The 18,816-nt window shown below is 41.2% G+C and overlaps 1 protein-coding gene across 11 annotated transcripts in view; it reads left to right on the forward strand.

The window, feature by feature from the left end:
• Positions 1-18,816, forward strand: part of CTNND2 (catenin delta 2) — an 888,536-nt gene that overhangs the window by 515,294 nt on the left and 354,426 nt on the right. For all 11 annotated transcript variants that reach the window (XM_023625841.2, XM_070246034.1, XM_023625845.2 and 8 more), the window contains one exon: positions 14,202-14,396. In XM_023625841.2, the coding sequence (XP_023481609.1) occupies positions 14,202-14,396 (195 nt within the window). The remainder of the gene's footprint in view (positions 1-14,201; positions 14,397-18,816) is intronic.

Genomic DNA, 18,816 nt, shown 5'->3' on the forward strand with positions numbered 1-18,816 from the left:
AACAAGTAAAAGAATGAGTGAGAATAATGAGTTTAATTGCAGATAAAAAAGAAAGAATTGTTTCATTCCATCGAGTTCCACAAATACAAGAGGCAGTGGTTAAGGGTGTGGATTAAGGGGCTAGATGGACGTGGGTCCCATCATTGGTTCCATCGTTTACTAGCTCTGTGACCTTGAACAATTTGGTTCAATTCAGCAGGTATTTACTGAGCACCTGTTTTGTGTCAGGCACTCTTCTAGGTGCTAGACACTCACTTGTGAACAACAGAGGCCAAAGACCCTGTTCTCTTGGAGGTAATAGTCTACTGCTGATAGGATGTTGGATGGTGAGAAGAGCCGTGGGGAGAAACCAAGGGAAGTAGGGCTGTCAGAGGAGCTGGGTGGTCGGAAAGGTCTCCATGATAAGGTGTCCACTGAGCAAACGCCTGAAGTGGTGAGGCAGGGAACCGTGAGCTTATCTGGGGGAGAATGTCCCAGGTGGAGGGAACAGCCAGTGCAAGGGTCCTGAGGTGGACCTTGTTCAGGGATCAAAATGAGAGTTCTATAAAATCATTCGCTTATCCTGTGGTGGGCATTACAATACTGCAACAATTATACAGAGTCATTAGAAAGATCGTATGAGATTGAGATCATGCCTGTCAATTGTTTATTAGTGTGCCCACATGTTAAAAGGGCCTCTGTTACTATGGAGAATCATTATACCAGCCAAGCTCTACTGGGAATTAAAATGTAAATAATGTGGAAGCCATAACTCCAGGGGTCTTGTTTGACTGGAAGGAGGGAGAGAATGACGTCAGTTCAGAAGTAGCTTGTAGTTAGGATATGAGCTATGAGAGCAGTCCACGGCCTAGGGGCATCCCAAGAGGGAGAGGCACATCCAGGATGGAGGATCCGGAAAGGGTTCTTGACAGAGGCAGCATTTGTGGTTGGGTTTGCAAAGTGCTGCTGTGACAAGTGCCAGTTGGAGTAGAGGCGTCTAGCTGGGGAGGGTCGGATTACTTAGTTACGAATAAGTGTCCAGTGGGCCATGAGTCCTGATGGGTCTAAGGTAGAGCTTGGGGTACTGGGGGTATAAGTGAGATTAAGGCTGCACATGGACTGAGGTCTGCTCTCCTGGGCTCACTCTGAGGAAGTATGACCATATTCCGGAGGCACAGGGGAGCTAGTAACAGTTTTCCTGAGTAGAGATTTTTATCCACTTTGTTTTTTACGTAAGGGGCCATGAGATTTTTTTTTTAAAGAGTAAATATCTAGAGGGCCCTATAAGCTTCTTTTCACTTGGGGTTAGAATCCCAGGAGTGTGTGAATGAATATTTGAGTCATTAGAGATCAGAGGCAAGATGAGTATGTGAGAAGTTGGAAGAGGAATGGATTAAAACGGGCCGAGTTCTGGGCCCCCATTAGTGAGCCAGTGCACAGGCAATTCCCTTTTCCCTCGTTGAGAACTGGGCCAGGTAGCATGCAGCCAAATGTTTTGCTGTACTGAACTCTGAGAATCCATCTTATTTCTCCTGTTCTGCAGATCAGAGAGATAACTGGTCAAAGCCGGAGTCTACTGGGAAAATGCTTTTTGATATAATATGCAATCAGAAAATGGAACAAAAGGGTGGAAAGAGAGAGACAGGTGCAGCCTTGCATTGTTGGCCACCGTGGCTTCCTAGCTGGGTCCCTGGCACCCAACAAAAGAGAAAGCCTGGCTGATGTCTGACTCTGTGGTGTGGGTTTCTCCCATTCTTCAGACCCCATGCCTCTGAACGTGCAACCACTGGGGCATTGAGGGGAATATATTCCTGGGTCTTTTTTCAGTCACAGGTGTTAATTAATTTGGGCAAACAGGCATCTATGCTAGCTACTCTTAAGTATTAGCATCAGTTCAATGATTATGGTTAACCAGTGTCTCTTCCTTAATAAATATGGTGCTTTTAAACACTTTTTTTCTTTGTAACTAAGCAATAAGGCTTATGTGGAGACCAGCTGTTTTAGTAGGTGTACAGGTAACCTTAAATAATTAATAGCTTAAAATCTCTCAAATGGAATTAATTCACAACCAAGCCTGTATCAAAATCATCAGAATCCCTCCTGCCCTGTATTTAACCAAGGTACATTTTATAATTTTAAAAAAATTCATCATATAGTCAGTGTTATACAGAATACATATCTCTCTCATGTGTAATACATATAATTTATGCTTATTATATATATTCTAAAATATGAAAAAAATTAATACGCATATACTCATTTACATATACACACGTGTGTGTGTGTGTGTATATATGTATAAAACTTTGCATTTGCTATGAAATATCTAAAATCTCTAAAGGCTCATCCCAAATGGATATTTATGTACTTATTGTGTTGTGTGTTACCAAAACACTGACTTTGATACAAAGAAGAAAGTATACTGAATTTTCCCACAATCAAAAGAGGCAGGGCGTTTGAATAGTGGGCATATGGGCTTCCTGAGGGCAGCTGATGAGACTCACGCATATTTCAGAACTCCTCACCACACCTCATCTAGTAGACATTCAACAAATATTTTTGACTGACTGTTGTAAAGCTAGCTAGTGGGTGAAAGTGTTGTGTCCTGTTGGTAACCGGTAGTCATCCTTAGTACAGAGAGAGGCATGAACACAGAGAGACACCAGGTTCTCTCCAGAGTGAGTGAAACATTAAAAAGTGACCAGAAAGACTTGGTTCAATGGGTATTGCAAATCTGTAAGATAACATGTCTGCTCCCTCACCTGTGAGCCTCTCAGTTCTTTGGAAGGTGGCTTCCTGTGTTTTTTAGGTCTCAGTTGCAGTATTCATAGAGGCCTAGAGAGTAGTGCGTGGAATCTCATAGGCTCGCCTGTAGTGCTAGCAGCTCTCTGGGTGTACCTCTCGAGAAGTAAGAGATCTTAAGAACAGACAACACCTATCCTGTGGTGTCTGTTTGCTGAGGACCTGCCCAGGAACCTGCAGATAGAGACTTGGCAGCAGAAGGAACCTAAAGAAAACCATTAATGTTTTTACTGAGTAGACTTGAGCGGACCCTTGAATTTGTACATATTCTGTAAGTATCTTCAAACAGACTTGATTGCATTGATTTTTCCTGTTTGGCTTCCTAGATGGTGCCTGGGCTCGCAGGTGCTCTGCCATGACAGAGGGGCAACCCTTACTGAACCCTGAATGATGTCTCCATTTCCTGAGGTTTCTGGCTTCAGTCTTAGCCCTCCTTGAATGGACTAACAAAGTGATAACGTCAAAACCTCCCTTAGGAAATAAGCTTCATTTTAATAATTGATGTAGAAAAGGGAAGTCTGTATACATTTCCCTTTAGAATGAAAAAATACACACACGCACACACAAGTATTCATTCAGGTCTCAACCTCAGCTGGTTGAAAGCAGATAATGCCACAGTCCCCTCCATGGCTCTTTCACCTTGACAGCCTTCTAGCAAATATATTTGTTTTTCACTGGAAGAGTCAACACAAATCAATTTCTGTACTAGAAAAACATCGCTAACATCAATACCAACCCATACCAATTGGTGGTTTAGTAGTAACTTCTTTGGATAAAGACAACAGATGAAAAATGGAGTGGAAGCATTATAACTATACATAGCTCTCATCAGTGGTGCAGTATATTAGAGAATTAGTATTTCAATAAATATAATTGGTATTCAAATAATAATTATGCATATATAATTCAGTTACTAATTGGATTCTAAAACACACACATACAAATATTAAAGCTTTTAACTAGAAAAGAATCAAGGAAAAATTTGAGCGCTTCCCAGAACTGTTTATTACATAACATAATTACTCTTTTCAAACTCTTTTTTTATGTGCCAAATATTATGTTGAGTAAAATAATGAAAATTTAATAAAATGTTGATGTAAAAAGTTTATAAAACGTAAATATAGAGAATGACTAATCTGTGAAGAGGTTTGTTTGCCATTTTATTTGCCATTTTCCCCCTGTGAATTATGTTGAGAGTTAATAGTATCTTTTTCTTCTGGAATTATCACCAAGGCCACTCTGTGGGTGTTGGTGAAACATAGAAAGCAGTAGAAAAATAATACAGAGAGAATACATTTTACGTTTGCATTTTAGAAGCTAAATATCTAATTTTTGAAAAGGAATTTATACAGCCTATCTATGATAGATTTAATACATTCCGAGTAAAGAGGCCTGTGTTTAAGATGCTGAGATGCAAACTATCTTAGTCCACATATTTTTAAAAATATTTAAACCAGTTTATGAAGAAAACTGCATACGTAAGCCTACTTTTGTCTGATAAAACCCTTCTCCTTGTCCATACATTGAGAATTTCATCTGTGCCCTTTGATGGGCAAAAACCACATACACAAAAATGAACACTTAGCTTTAGTTGCTACAGCAGGAGCATTTCAGAAAACAGAACAAAGACTTCTGGTCTCTCGAAGCCAAAGTCTTTCCTGCATTGTATCTCCATATAACAAAGACAGGTCAGGAGCACCTTGTTCTAGGTTCTTTCCATGGAAATATCCATTATTACCCATGGCAGTTAGTTCTGGGAGCCAGACTCCAAAGGTACTGTGTGAACATTGCAGTGGTGGGGTATTGAGAAGCAGCTGTAGAGAAATAAAATGATGCTCATCGAATTTTATCCACCTTGTTGATAAAGGAGAGTATCTGTGTGAATATGAGACTAGCCATTGAAAACTCTCATGAGTCACTAATTAATAAAGCACCAAATCATAGATCACTGTGCTTCAGTAGTTAATTGGGACAATGAGAAGACAGCAGTGAGCCAGTCTCCTGGTCCATTCCACCCAGCACGCTGCTGCCGAGAGCTGCTCCCAGGGAGACAGATGGAATTGGAAGCAGATTTTCAATACGAGGCCCCTCCCGGGTAAAAATTAACATTCACAGATTAAACTTCTTTACAAGGTAACGTCAAGAGACTAAGTTCAAGTCTAAAATCAAATTGCATTGCCCTTCTGTACAAAGATATTATAATTCCAAGCTCACCCCCCACCAATTTCTTATTCTACCCAGCCTCAGGTGACAATTATTTGGGGTGCCTGGTAGAGTCTTTCTGGGTGTCCTTTCGCCAGCTTTAGCAGGGACCATCTTTCACTGGAATGATTGTGATTACACTGAAGTTATTTTTAGGAAGACTCCTAAGAGTTCACAGGACACAGGATTGTCACTACAATGACCCCACCCTCACCTGATATAGAAAATGAGGCAACCCCCAGCCCAAGAGCAGTTACCCCTCACAAATGTGCCTTCCCAGAAATCACACTTGGTCCAGCCCAAAGACATTTTCTGGAAACTCACAGAAATGAGAGGACTGGGATGGGCAGGAAATGTCGTGCGATCTCTGCATGTCTACACTGTGAACTCCCGGGAGTTTCCCAGCAAGCGGTTAATTGCAGCACAGTGTAGAGCAAGCCTGGGGCAAAAACCGTGTCCTACTTTTCCTACTCTCAAAGGTATCGCTGCCTTCCTGTGAAGTTCAGAAAGTATACCTGCCTCCAAGGGGAAGTTCCCCCACATTCGAGAATTTGGAGGTTTCTGTGGATGTTGTAAATCTCTGGCCTTAATAGGCCTGCTGAGAACCAAGCCTTGACACGTGCTCCTCAAGACCCTACATGAGCCCCAAATCTACCAGGCCTGACCCTAACCATCCAGAGCCAGGTCCCTTTATAGTGACACCTGGGGAGTGTTTGAACTCTTCCCCTTCGTGGCCCATCCCCTGAGGTCCTGATTCAGTGGCCTGGACTGGGCCCCCGGCATCCGTACTGTTTAAAAAGTCTTCCCCCTGAACTCTGTGCATGTTCTCCCAGGGTTGAGAAGCACTGAGCTGAACCCTTACGTGTATATGTGCTGTGGCAACACAGGAAACATAGATACCTGCTTCCCCAGAATCAGCAAGAAGCACAGCGATAGCAACAAAAACGTTGCAAAAACACATATCTAAAAAGTCCGTCCTGCATATGGAAAGATGTTTTTTTTCCCCTAGAAGTGACTCTTGCCCCAGCTAGTCTGCTTACGAAGGCCTTTGCATGCCCCTCACTGTCCAGTCACCTAGAGCTAAGGACAGTCACTCTGCAGCAGCCTGCATGCTGAAGCCTGACCCACTGGCCAGGGCAGCCTGTGGCAGCCGATATAGTGCTCACAGGTGGTGGCCAGCACAGCCATATGCTGGACCCAGGTTGGTGAGGCCCCATCAGCATGGCCAGCGTCCAGCTATACCCTTGAGCTGTGCCTTTGTTGAGGCACTCGTGTTTGCTTAATGAGGCAGGGGAGAATTAAGGCATTGATGTGTCTGTCTCCAGGACTCCAGAAGGATGCAAAAGGTGAAGTTCTCTAGCAACCAAGATAACATGTCCATAGCTAAACCAGTATGTCTTGGCTCCTCAAAGGGTGGTCTCTGGACCAGCAGCACCAACGTTGCCTGAGAACTTGTTAAAAATGCAGAACCCCAGGCCCTTCCCCAAACCTACTGAGTCAGCACCTAAACATTATTCAGGGGACTCATGCACAGGGCATTTTGAGAAATGCTGAAGTACATGGCTAGCACATTCGGAACCACTCTCTACCTGCCCTGAGATGCAAAACCAGAAGCAAATATTGGGGACAGGTGCGAAACTGCCCTGTTGACCTAGTGTGTTTTGCTAATACTAGTATCATCTTAGGTGGGTTTCCACAGGCTCTTCCTTAACTTAGAGCTGTTCATGAGCTGTGACATAGTGCACCATCCACTTCACTGTAGATGCAGAAGCCACACGACCTTTGACTGAAAACAAAAATGCAAATGACGCCTCCAAAGAATGCAAAGATGTCAGACTCCACATTGCTCATTATACTCCATCACTACCGTATCATCACTTTCCACATGTCTGCCAGTCACAAAAGGAGTTGAACAAAAGAAGCCTGTTTTCCTAACAGCTTGGGAAGAAATCTTTGTGGTTAGAGAGAAAATACAAGAATAAGAGGCATGTGCTTTTACAGGGTTTAAGATCTTATGATCCTGACTATGTCCTGGTAAGTGATTTTGGCCTTGAAATTATTCTCAGTGGAAAGTGTTTGAGTCCCAAGAGATTACAGTGTTCCTTTGGTAAAAGGTATGGTGAGATTTCATAATTACAATAAGTTACATTGGAAACCTCATCAAGAAAGTTATAGGAGCAAATCTTTCTGTATTTTGTACCTTGGCAGAGACAGTGTGAGCATTCAAGTTATTTTTGATAGCAGCAAAGCTGTATTAAGTACGTATAATATTTGAAAATCTAGGATCTATGAAACAGTTAAAACAGGAGGACGCTTTTTGCTTTCCAAAACAGACTTATCATAGAATCATTTTATATCATCAGATGGAGTGTCGAAATTACTAGGCTTCAGTGCAATTTTGTCATGGAATATATGAATTAATAATCTCCCTTCAAAAATCAGTCTGAAATATGGCTCATAGCCTATATAGAAAATGTGTCCATGTATTTTAACATTTATAACAACCTAAGATGTCAAACTAGTTTAATGACTTAATGATCATTTGCAAATGAAACTTTGGGCAAGGATTTGCCTCAGGATACACAGGAAGTATTGGGGGGTCCTTTAAATACTGAAATTAATTCATGAATTAGCATAGGAGTAGGAAGTAGATTTTGGAATTTTGATTTGAATCAAAAGCAAAACTCAAGAATAAAGCATGTAAATCTTTATTATGACAAGATCTTCCTCAGATCTGAGATGTAATATTTGCATCTCTTAGCAATTTACTTAGCACACATTTATGATATAATAATGTTACCCACAATTATGTTACCTTTCTAACATATACTTTCTAAAAATGCTTATTTGCTGATATCATTTTTTCCTCTCTAGTTTATGATAACAGATACCAAGCCAGACTATTTAAGAGGTTCAAAGTGCACAAAGTGGCTATTTCAAAGCCATAAACTGTCACAGAGCGAAGGCTACCTACCTGCCCAGGCTGTGCTGCCTGGCCACGTGGCTTGGTGATGCCGGCACTTCAGCAGGGAACATACCCCTGAAGTCAGAGTATTGAGCAAAGGAAGAGGTGCAGTGGGGATTTGCGAGGGAAAGTCTGCTTCTTTTCCAGATGCCGCACTTCTCTGTAAAAGTTCCATTTTGCCCTTCAAAGATGTATTTTCGTTAGTTAATATTGATGCATGAACTGATTGCACAGTTTTTAGAAAACCTAAATTCCTAGGTTTTCCTTTGGACTCTCCTTCATAGCACAACAAGTTTATAGCTCTTCTTCTGAAGACAGCTCTTTACCTCAAAAGTGAAAGCAGTCGTCTCAGCTACCTGTTGGCTAACACATTGAGTCGGCCCGTTCTGGCTGACAGACCTCTAAGTCATTAGGCTCTTCATTTTCTCCCTCCATTTCTTTGCAAATGAGCATTTGAAAGGACTCTCAAATTTGAAGAGAACAGATCGATAGCAGTATGTCCTTAAGAACCTGATATCGATATTTCCAAATGAAAGCATGCAAACATTTATTTCTTTGCAAAAGCAAGTGAATTTGCATTACAGAGTCATAAATTATACAGTTTAGAAATAAAAAAATGTGAATGGGTCCCAATGAAAAACAGAATGATTTTGTTTCATTCTATTCAGTAAAGTAATTGGCATAACCTGGTAGTAAATGATATTATTTGAAGAAAGCAAGAAATGATAAGATGAGGGTTGTAACACATTAGCTAGTTCTTTCTTTTAAATATGCCTATGTCCTCTGTCTCTACTTTATCTGGGACAGAGTGGCTCTCAGGGTGAGCCCTGCAGTAGAATCATGAGGTATAAGGGTACACATTGTCACCCTCAACACGGATAAACCGAGTTCAAATCTTTTGGGGGTTGCGTCCAGGAATCAGCATTTCAAAGAGTCCACCAGATGATTATTTGGGGAAATAAACCAAGATTTGAGAATTAATCATGTTCTAAGGAATGAAAACTCAAGTGCAAAAACATATATATAGTTGAGCTGAATCTTTGGTGGTATAATTCTCATGAGTTTGTTATGTATGATCTGTTGAGTATTTCAAATCCTTTTGCTAGAAATGTGGTTACTGTCATGGTGAAATTTTAAGTTTAAAAAATATTTGTTCAGTTCTTACTGTCACTTGTAATATGGACTCATAAAGAAATCATATAATAACTGGCGTTTCTTTTAAAAGACAGTAAGAACTAAATAGATACTAATAAAATCCCTCCTATAAATACCGTGAAATGAATCTCCTATGGAGGGCCGTTGCTCTCACTGCTGGTTCCCTCTGTCGGAGAAACACATGGATCTTCCTCCAGTTTGGCTCCTTCTCTGGCCTTCTGAGGTCCTCTGCTGAAATGTCAAGATGCTCAAAAAGCTCATTCCTGACCATCGTATCAAAACCAGATTCCCCGGACATGTTGTCTACCCTACTTTACTTTTCTTCAGTATCCTTTTCTCCATACCTGCCTAAAAGTGATGACTTACTTATTTTCAAGGCCAGGGATCTTGTCTTTCTTAAACTCCGTGGTGTTTCAACTCCTAGAAGTTGCCCAGGCACTAAGTAAATATACGGCAAGTGAATGAGTCTGTCAATCACTGTCAATTAACTGGGACATATAAACAATATATGTAAAATCTGGTACATAGAAATTTATTTGGAAATCAGTCTAAAATGATAAATGTTTCATACTGCTGGTCAAATGAAACAGAACCTTTTGGATTCTGTGACCCAGAGACAATGTGGAGTCACATTTCATGTGTAGTCACATTCAATGAAGGAGTGAGACAGCCAGGCAGTGGGGGAAACTGGAGCCTTTCAGTTTCATAATGATTTTCCGTGTCAAGAACCCCTTTCAGGTCTGTTGCTGACTTCCTGCTGGATTAGCAAATGTTTGTTATCTTCAGTTTGCAGGTTTAATTTATGCCATATCCCTTTCTAAAAAGGGTTTCCACCTTTTCTTGGTCATTTCAGTATTTCTTTCCCTTCTGGATTTCATTCATTCCTGCATTCTTTGCAATTATCCATTAAAAAGCAACACTAATTTTTTTTTTTAAGAAAAGAAAACAGAATTATAAGTTTTACATTTTGCAATAATATTTCACAAAATTATCAAAAATTTTGCTGTTTATATTTAAAAACTAAATCTAAGATGTTTTTGATTTTTTGATAGTTTATGTTTAAAAGTTTTTTCAAATCAAAAGATGTATTTTCATGAGATGACATCATTTCTTGATTCTAAGATCAGAGGACACGAGAACTCCTGTTTTTACGTTGCTTTGTCAGTTGCAGAGCACTTTCACACATGATCTCTCTCATTTTAATCCTCCAAAAACCCCATGCCGTGCAAATGCATGTATTATTGTCTGTACTTTTACGCTTGAAGAAACCAGGGCTTCAAACTATCGAACATTATACATCTACACTCCTAAAGCCAGTTTTCATGTGCAGAATTTGATGGTAAGCCATGATTTTGAGCTTCTACATAGGAGTTTCTCATTTCAATGGTGGCCCTGGAGTGAGGTGCCTACACAGAAGCAAGGGTGTCCCCTCCCCTCTTCTGTGGTCCAGTCAGTCCACCCCTCTGTGCCCCTGGAGCCCATTCCTCCTCCTCTGCCACAGAACCGAACCCTTTCCTCTCTCTTCCCAGCATCAGCACCACAGCTGTGTAGCCAGGAGTGACTTGGGTTCCGAGCCACCTGAGCATCCATTCAAGTCAGCCCTAGCAGCAGTGAGGAGCGGACTGAGGTCTGTGACAAATGGTAGCTCCTATATAGCAGCTGTCAGGCCTGGTCCTGCATCCATTTGCAGTTTCCCCTCAGTCCTCCAGGGCTCCGGGACCTGCAGGAGGCATGGCCTGCACAGAGCATCCATGGGGCTATTATAATACCCTTTAGTCCTCCTGCATCGTAGCCTCTCTTAGCCTGTAAGCCAGGCATTCAGTTTCAGATGTGAATCTTCAACCTCATTTTCAGAAACACATTATTTATAAAAATTGCCAGTGCTTGAGTTCTATAGACTCGAACTTTGTCGTGTGGAGAGGAGAAGTAGGAAGAGCAAAAATACATGATAGCGTTGAAATGTTAATGCTGGATGATATAAACGTTGTTTTAGAAATTGGTCATAAAATGCCTTATAGACACAGGCGTTATACTCCTGACCTATGTCCACAATGGCAGGGAAAACCATTGCTGCAGTCTGTCTGCCTGTGGGGTTCCCTCTCCCTTTTCTCTTTGGCCCATCCTTGTTTCCATTGTACTCTGTCATGCTGCAGTTCTGAACCCTCAGCTCGGTCAAGGTGAGGCTCTCAGAATTGTTCTCCACCAGCGTCATTGGCCTTGACATCTGTGACGTTTTAGACAAAGTCAAAGTGTCTCCAGCATTTTTTCTTGTTATAGCAACATCATTCCAGTTCCTGGCAAAGCCGTAAATACTTACGAATGGTCACTAATGCCAGTTCCTGGCAATGATCTAAATGCTTACTAAGGTTTCTAAAGATGTGAATGCTTGCTAATGAGTCCAATGTAATGCTGAAGACTCACTGTCAAATAGACCATAATGGTGAAAGAAAATTACTACTAAAGAGAAGTACATTTTCTTTGAATCAGCAAATGTATACACCATCTCATGAAATTTTGGAGCATATTCCCAGAAGAGGTTGTGTGAGAATTTTTTTCTCAAAAGTCCCCCAAATAAAATAGGCCTTGTTAGTATGAATCTGATACGTCCTTTCTTGAGCAAGAATGGTAGAAGGCATGAATTCTAGAAGTTGTATTTTTAACATTTGATTCTTGACTCTGTCTTTCTCCCAGTTCTCTCTGTCTCTCTTGCCAATAACTGTGCCCACCCACCCCGTGAGCAACTGAAACCTGAGAACAATGAATAAAAAGGGGTGTAAACAATGCTCCTTTCAAAATGCCTTATCTCATTCAGTGCCATGCATAATGCTTAAATATGCAAATATATTCTACGTAAATCTTTCCACAGGGAAACATTATGAACCTATAATTTTATCAAGAGCATGCTAATAAAAGTATAGTATACTATTCAAATATTTAATAATTTTATTATCATATTTTTCTTAATATCAGCACATAGAAAGTCTGATATCCACAGAGGTAGACCAGATCTTAAGGTTCTTGCTCCTTGCTTGGATCCTAGGTCATTAATTTCTAACTCATGGTACTAATAAAAATTTCCTCATGCCCAGTAAATGCTTGTAGTAAGAAGATTTTCATGCTTGCCCTCGGGTCACGTCACCGCTTAAAAGATCAGCAGGTCTCTTTATTGCTCATCCTTGGATGTTTTTAGAGGCACAGAATCAAGGAATGGTGAGGAATTTACAACTCTAAATCTACCGTGATTGGATAACTTTTATTTAACTATGCAACATTTGGAAATAATGGTGATTTCCTTGGTTTTACACTTGTAAGTCCTTGGCAATATCTTCAAAACCTCTAGAAGTAGGAAGAATTGACAGCAGAAACTCAAAGCATACCGTACTTAAATATATTCCTGGAAAATATGAGCGTGAGATAATATTCAGTGTGATGTTGGCATTTGATAAATCAGATGCAATGAACCTAATTATGCAAAACAGTTATTTTGGATCTAGCATTCATCTGAATGCTATCTAAAGCAGAATTTATTTAATTACTAGCAAAGGCAAAGGTAAAGAGCTTGCCTGCCCTATTCTTTCCCTTTCCTCAAAACATTCAGTGATTTTTGTTAACACTGAATTCATAGAATTTCAGCATTGCCCCAGTCATTCCCAAATGCTCTGTTTTCTGCTTATTTAAGTTTAAAGCAGCCTGCATAAAATATACCAGTAAAACATTTGGCAATTTCAAAACTTTTGAACAGCTTTTTCCTAAAATATACTAGATGAGAATATTAAAATCCTTGGAGTTACATAATGCTGAAGAAGCAGCCCAGTCATTGAGCATTGAAGATTTTGGCTGTAAAGTGGCCACCGGTGAAGGCACTGGACCAGCAGAACAGAGTTGGGCTGTCCACAAACACCACCAAAATCAAGGTGTTCCAAAATCTTGTTGCTTTCAGCTAGAATGGAGAGCTTCCAATTTGGGCTATTCACAAGGTGGTTAGCATGTAAATCCCAGCATGTCACATGGGTATTAGTTTTGGAGATTTAGCTGAAAGGTCTTTCCAAAAATCAGCTGTAGCCTCATTTGGTTCTTGTGTGTGTTCTCTGCTCACCATCATTAGATAACCGTGTCTCCTTGATGCCCCATGTCCATCATTGTCCCTGGGTGTCCTCCACCCTGTCTGCTCCCATGGAGATGACTCTCCTGGCACTTCTGCTCTTGTGGTTCTGACTGTACCTCAGACGAAATGTTGTCTCTCCATCAGCCTCTTCTTTTCTGTGTCAACTCAACCTCTTAGCCCTCATAAAACTCTATTTCCTCACTTGCCATGGCTCCCTGGGCCACGGCATAGCTTCAAAGCCACAGCTCTTCCCAGACAATGTACCAAAATGACACAAATAAGATTTACAAATACTACAAGGCGAGCGATGTGTAGCCTCAATTTCTAAATTAAACCAGTTAGTGACCACCATTTGTACCTTTTTCAGAGGAAGGTAGACTAAACGCAGGTGCTTCAATTTGGAGAGTAAGTGTAAAGGAAAATGTAACTTGAAAACCTTTTTCTTTGAAATTTGCTTCTCTCAGGGATTTAGGCTGTGGTAAGTCAGAACATCTTGGTTCATTCATTGTACAGGGAAAAAGTCCTGATGAGAACAAATTCTGATTCACTTTTCAGAAACAACATCAAGATGGCTTGCTGTCATGGCTTATTCATTTGCTCATCATTTTAAATAATAATTTGCACTCTAAAATTTAAGGTGCAAAGACTATGGGATAATAAGAGGTTTTTAGTTTTGTCCACCTGATTCTTTTAGTGAGGAAGCCAGCTACATTTGTTAGGCGTAGAAAAATGATGTTTCACTGGCCCTGTTCAGTGTGGATTTGTCTCAGAATCATTATCATCCTTATAAGATCAGGTTTGGGAGCAAAGCAAGGCAGCTGGGTGATGCCGATAAGCTGATTAGCTTGACATACTGCTGCCATTTCATGTTATTCATTTGATTTTCTGCAGATTTCCACATTTCTGTCCAAAAAAAATTTGAATGTGTTTTTGAAAAAACAAATTCTGTTGGAATGTTGGTCAGGTCTTAATGTCCCCTGTTATTTATTTCAGCTGGGTCCCGGGCCTCGTATAGCAGCCAGCACGGCCACCTGGGCCCAGAGCTGCGGGCCCTGCAGTCCCCAGAGCACCACATAGACCCCATCTATGAAGACCGCGTCTATCAGAAGCCCCCTATGAGGAGTCTCAGCCAGAGCCAGGGGGACCCTCTGCCGCCAGCACACACCGGCACCTACCGCACGAGCACAGGTGTGTATTCAGGACCCCACCCAGTGAGGCGGGGCTGCTTGGGCGCTTAAATAACACTCCCTCATAAAAGGGGAGTGTGTCTGTGTGTATGTGTGTGTGTGTGCACGTGTGCTTGTCCTCTCTCCTCACAAGCATTATGATCTGCTTCTATCATTAGTGTCTGTGATGATGATGAAAGTAACCAAACATGACTCCAGTTTAGCTACCTGGCTGTATTGTAAATGAAAGAAGCACAATGGGGTTGTACGCTTATTTTCTCAAACAGGCAAATTGAAGGAAGCAGTACTAATTTTATGTACGTGGTTATTAAAGTATTTAATGAATGTAAGTACCTCAAGGAAGCACAGTCATTATTCCAGACATAGGCATACATCTAATGCTAGTAAGATTTTTTAATGATATAGTCTACCTATTTGGCAAGCTTGGGGAAAAGACATATTTACTAAAAATGTAGCATATTTTGTAAGGCAAACTGAAAATATATTTCATACACACTATTCAGCTGAATTATATGAAATTATCATTTAAAGGTCGAATGTTGACAATTGCATATGGCTCAATCAACTGTGTCGCTCTCCAGGATTAAATATATATTTTGCATTGAACACTACCACAGGCTGCATGAAGACAAGTGTTTTCCAGAATATGTAGCCATTTGCAAAATAACTGGTCAAATGTCATGATTAAATGTACTAGAGAACACTTATCTTAACTGTAAAATTGATATAATTAAGAAGATGTTGAGAATTGCACTTATTATAAAGCCTCCTATTGCTAAGTAAACTTAGAAAATTTTATGCTGCTGGTTTGCAGACAGTAGAGCTCGCTCCTTCATTTCTAATGGTACGTGTTACCCTGGACAGAGGCTGAGGCGTGGGAAAGCTGAAGCTCTAGTCCAGAACTTGGCACTCAGAGCTCTACATCCTCAGACACATGTAACTTCTACTAACCACGAAGTGGGGCATAGCAATTTTGTTAAACTGCAGTATGATACTAAATTACACGTTTTGAAATCCGGGCAAGCTAAGTTGCTTTCATAGTTGATTATTGATATTTACATTTCAATATTTCCCTGAATCATAGGAAGAAAGGCACAAAATACTCTTTATTTTATTTTTGACATCGTAAATGCCATCCGATGTTAATAATACACATCTTGGTTTAGATGAGAAAGAATACCCATTTATTGTTCTATCAGAATATCTCTCGCCTGCATCCTGCTAGATCCACTCCTGTCTGAGGTTGGGCTATTTTAAGATTTAGTTTGTTGCCTGTTATTAACTAGAGTAATTTTATTTCCATGTACCTCTTATGAAGACAAAGATAACAACCTTAGTGACGTTGTTCAATGTCTAATCTGAATAAAAACCGACAAGAAAAGGGATTATGTTGATTCTCTGTTCCATATTCCTCTGCCCTTAGAATTATCTCTTATTAGTAAACTTCTGGGGATTTAACGAAAAATGAGCTATGATAAGAAAAAAACTTCATTCATCTATATCAAATTAAGACAGGCAAAGATGCTCACACTTGAAAAAAAAAAAAAAAAGCGAAATGTAGGGTCTTCTCTAAGCCGGAGGTCTGCAAACGGTGGCTCATGGGCCACATCCTGTTTTAGTAGCGCTCATGAGCTGAGAAGCATTGCTGTGTTTTTAAATGGTATACCATCAAATGATGGATAATGTTTTGTGATAATTAAAAATGATATGAAAGTCAAATTTCAGTGTCCATAAATAAAGTGATTGGAATACAGCCACACCCATTCACTTATGTATCATCTGTAGCTGCTTTCCCACGTCAGTGATCAGGTTGAGTAGTTGTGACAGAGACCATATTGTTGGTAAAGCTGAGAATGTTTCCTCTCTGGCCCTTTACGGGAAAAGTTTGCCTACCCCTGCTCTAAGCCATCAGTGGAGAACTGTGCCAAATGAATGAGCCAGCGTTTTTCTTTTGCCCCTCTTTATGAGGGAAGGCACCAGTGTCCTCTAAATGCTTCAAAGGGGAAAATCTGTTTGCCTGGCTTTTCCCAGTAATGGTCATCTCTGCCCTGGCAGAGATCTGCTAAGGTTGTGACATCCAGATGTCCAAGACCCCACCCTGCTTGCACCTTTGAACTTGAGGCCCTTTTGAGGAAATGGGCTGATTTACTCAACACTGTGGAAATCTCCAGAAGTGTGTGGATGGTCTTTTGGAATGACAGGTCCAGGAAGCCACCTCTCTCCAGCTCCTAAGCATAAAGCCACAAGCCTCTCTCTCCCCTGCACCCACCCAGCTTCCTCCCCATTTCTACACTTAATCCATTTCATTTAAAATCCTTGCACTTCCCCAGCTAATCCTGCAACTCCAGGAGCTGTTGCTATCAGAACCTATATGTTTGAGAAAATGTCTTTAATATGGGTATCTATCTTTTGCTTATAAATTATATACGTATTATACAATATTATTAAATTATATCAAATAAAAGCCAAGATTATACACTGACATAAAGAAACATTCCAACATTGCTTTCCCATGTCTGGGGGTCATTTTTGACATCCCCAGTGTTGTACACACCCCACACTGGAGACCACTGGTAGAGATGTTTAAGAGGCATCCAGGGCCAGAGCAAATACCTTAATTCCTTGGGAGAATAAGACAGGTTGTTATGAAGTCTTTTAGACTTGAGGGATTCAGGGCCCACTGGCTCTCGGCTCAGATTGTCGGCTGACGTGACTTGAGCAACCAGTCTTATCTCTCTACCTTCAAGTAACTGGTCACTGGCAGGACCTCCTTCAGTTTGATCCCTAAAGCATTTCCAGATGATATGCCCAGGGAGTGGGGCGAGAGAATGGTAGGCTAGCTGCCCCTCTTCAAGACTCAACACTTGAGAAGGAAGACAAGCGTACTTGCCTGAACAATTAGGGGATTCCTAGATGGTGCCAGAGTATCAAGGAGGTGAGAGAGGATGACAGAAGCAAATAGCATGTCATTACTTTCAGGGACTGTTCCTAATGCTTTGAGTATATTTACAAATCCCCAGAACCACCCTATGAAGGAGGTGCTATTATGATGCTCACTTTACAGATCAGAATACTGAGTCACAGAGACGTTGAGTAATCAGCCCAACGTCACATAGGTTTTATGGAGCCAGTCTTTAAACCTTTCACACCCAAGCAATCTTGCCCTGGAATCTGAGTTCTTAACAGTCATCTTGGTTGACCCTGCATTTGTAAAAATCATCATTTAAAAACAAAATAAATATACATCCGTTTTCATCTATAGAACTTTGTGGTTTTCTATGTTCTCTTAATCAAATAATATCTGTTGAAGACACACCATGTGCTAGATGCACTGGCAGATCCAAAGAAACTTAAAATCTACTTCTTGCCCTCATGCATGCTCAGTTTAGTTTCAGAAAAGGACATACATGTGAAAAATTAAATGGTAATGGAAGGAAGTATCTTAGGGCTAACTGAATATTCCAGACAAAATTGAAGACAGAATATTGTTGGAAACACTAAACAGCACATACTGTCTTTTCTTTCCTAGGTAACATGTAATTCAAGATTGTACTATACACAATCCGCCCTTCGCCGCCCAAGGCAGCCTTACTCTAGTTTCTTGGCAGGGAGTGGGGCATGCGGAGTTGTGTGTTTTTCATGCATGTCCACCCTTGGTCATTCAGTGCTGCAGCTGTGTTCCCTACCAGCTTGGGGTCCCGGGCATTACTCTTGGCTCTGCGGCCGCTCTCCTCTGCCTGCCCTGCTCGGTCCTGTCCTGACACTATCCCTGGACCTCCTTTGCCCCCAAACACCACTAAGGCTATCCTGAGTAACGGACTGTTCTAGAGCTGGGAGATACACAGGGAGATGACTGCACAGAGACCAGGAAACAGCTGTAGACACTGAAGATGAGCCATGTCAAAGCTGCCTGCACTTCCCCACCAGAGGGGATGTCTCAGTTAGCTTTTCCCATTAGGCAAAACCTACCACCATCTCTTTCCATCCCTCCTCTTGGCCTTCCTTCTCCTTTTCTCCTTCTCGGCTGCCATGGTAAGCCACTTACTCACATGACTTTATTATGAAGACTATTTTAAACTCAGACACCAGCTCAGAGGGGGACACAGTCGACCTTTGGGTATTCAAAAAGATCCTCTAGGTTCTCCAAAACCAAAAAGCTACCTAACCATACTTAGGTCCGTGTATTTATGTACATTCATGTATGTGTTGGAGGATCAGGGTGCAAAAATCCTACTCCTCACATCTCTTCTGCTCCAGGCTTGTGGATGGTGAAACATACAGACCAGTCCCCACTCACATGGAAAATCGATAGGATTTTCTTCAGCTGAGCCGCACTCTGTCGGTCCCGGCTGTGCCAGAGAACATGGTCTGCAGAGGGTCTTCTGACCCCACCCAGATCTAACTCCGACAGTTCGTGCACC

Source organism: Equus caballus, chromosome 21 (genome assembly GCF_041296265.1).
Source record: "Equus caballus isolate H_3958 breed thoroughbred chromosome 21, TB-T2T, whole genome shotgun sequence".
Taxonomy (NCBI): Eukaryota; Metazoa; Chordata; class Mammalia; order Perissodactyla; family Equidae; genus Equus; species Equus caballus.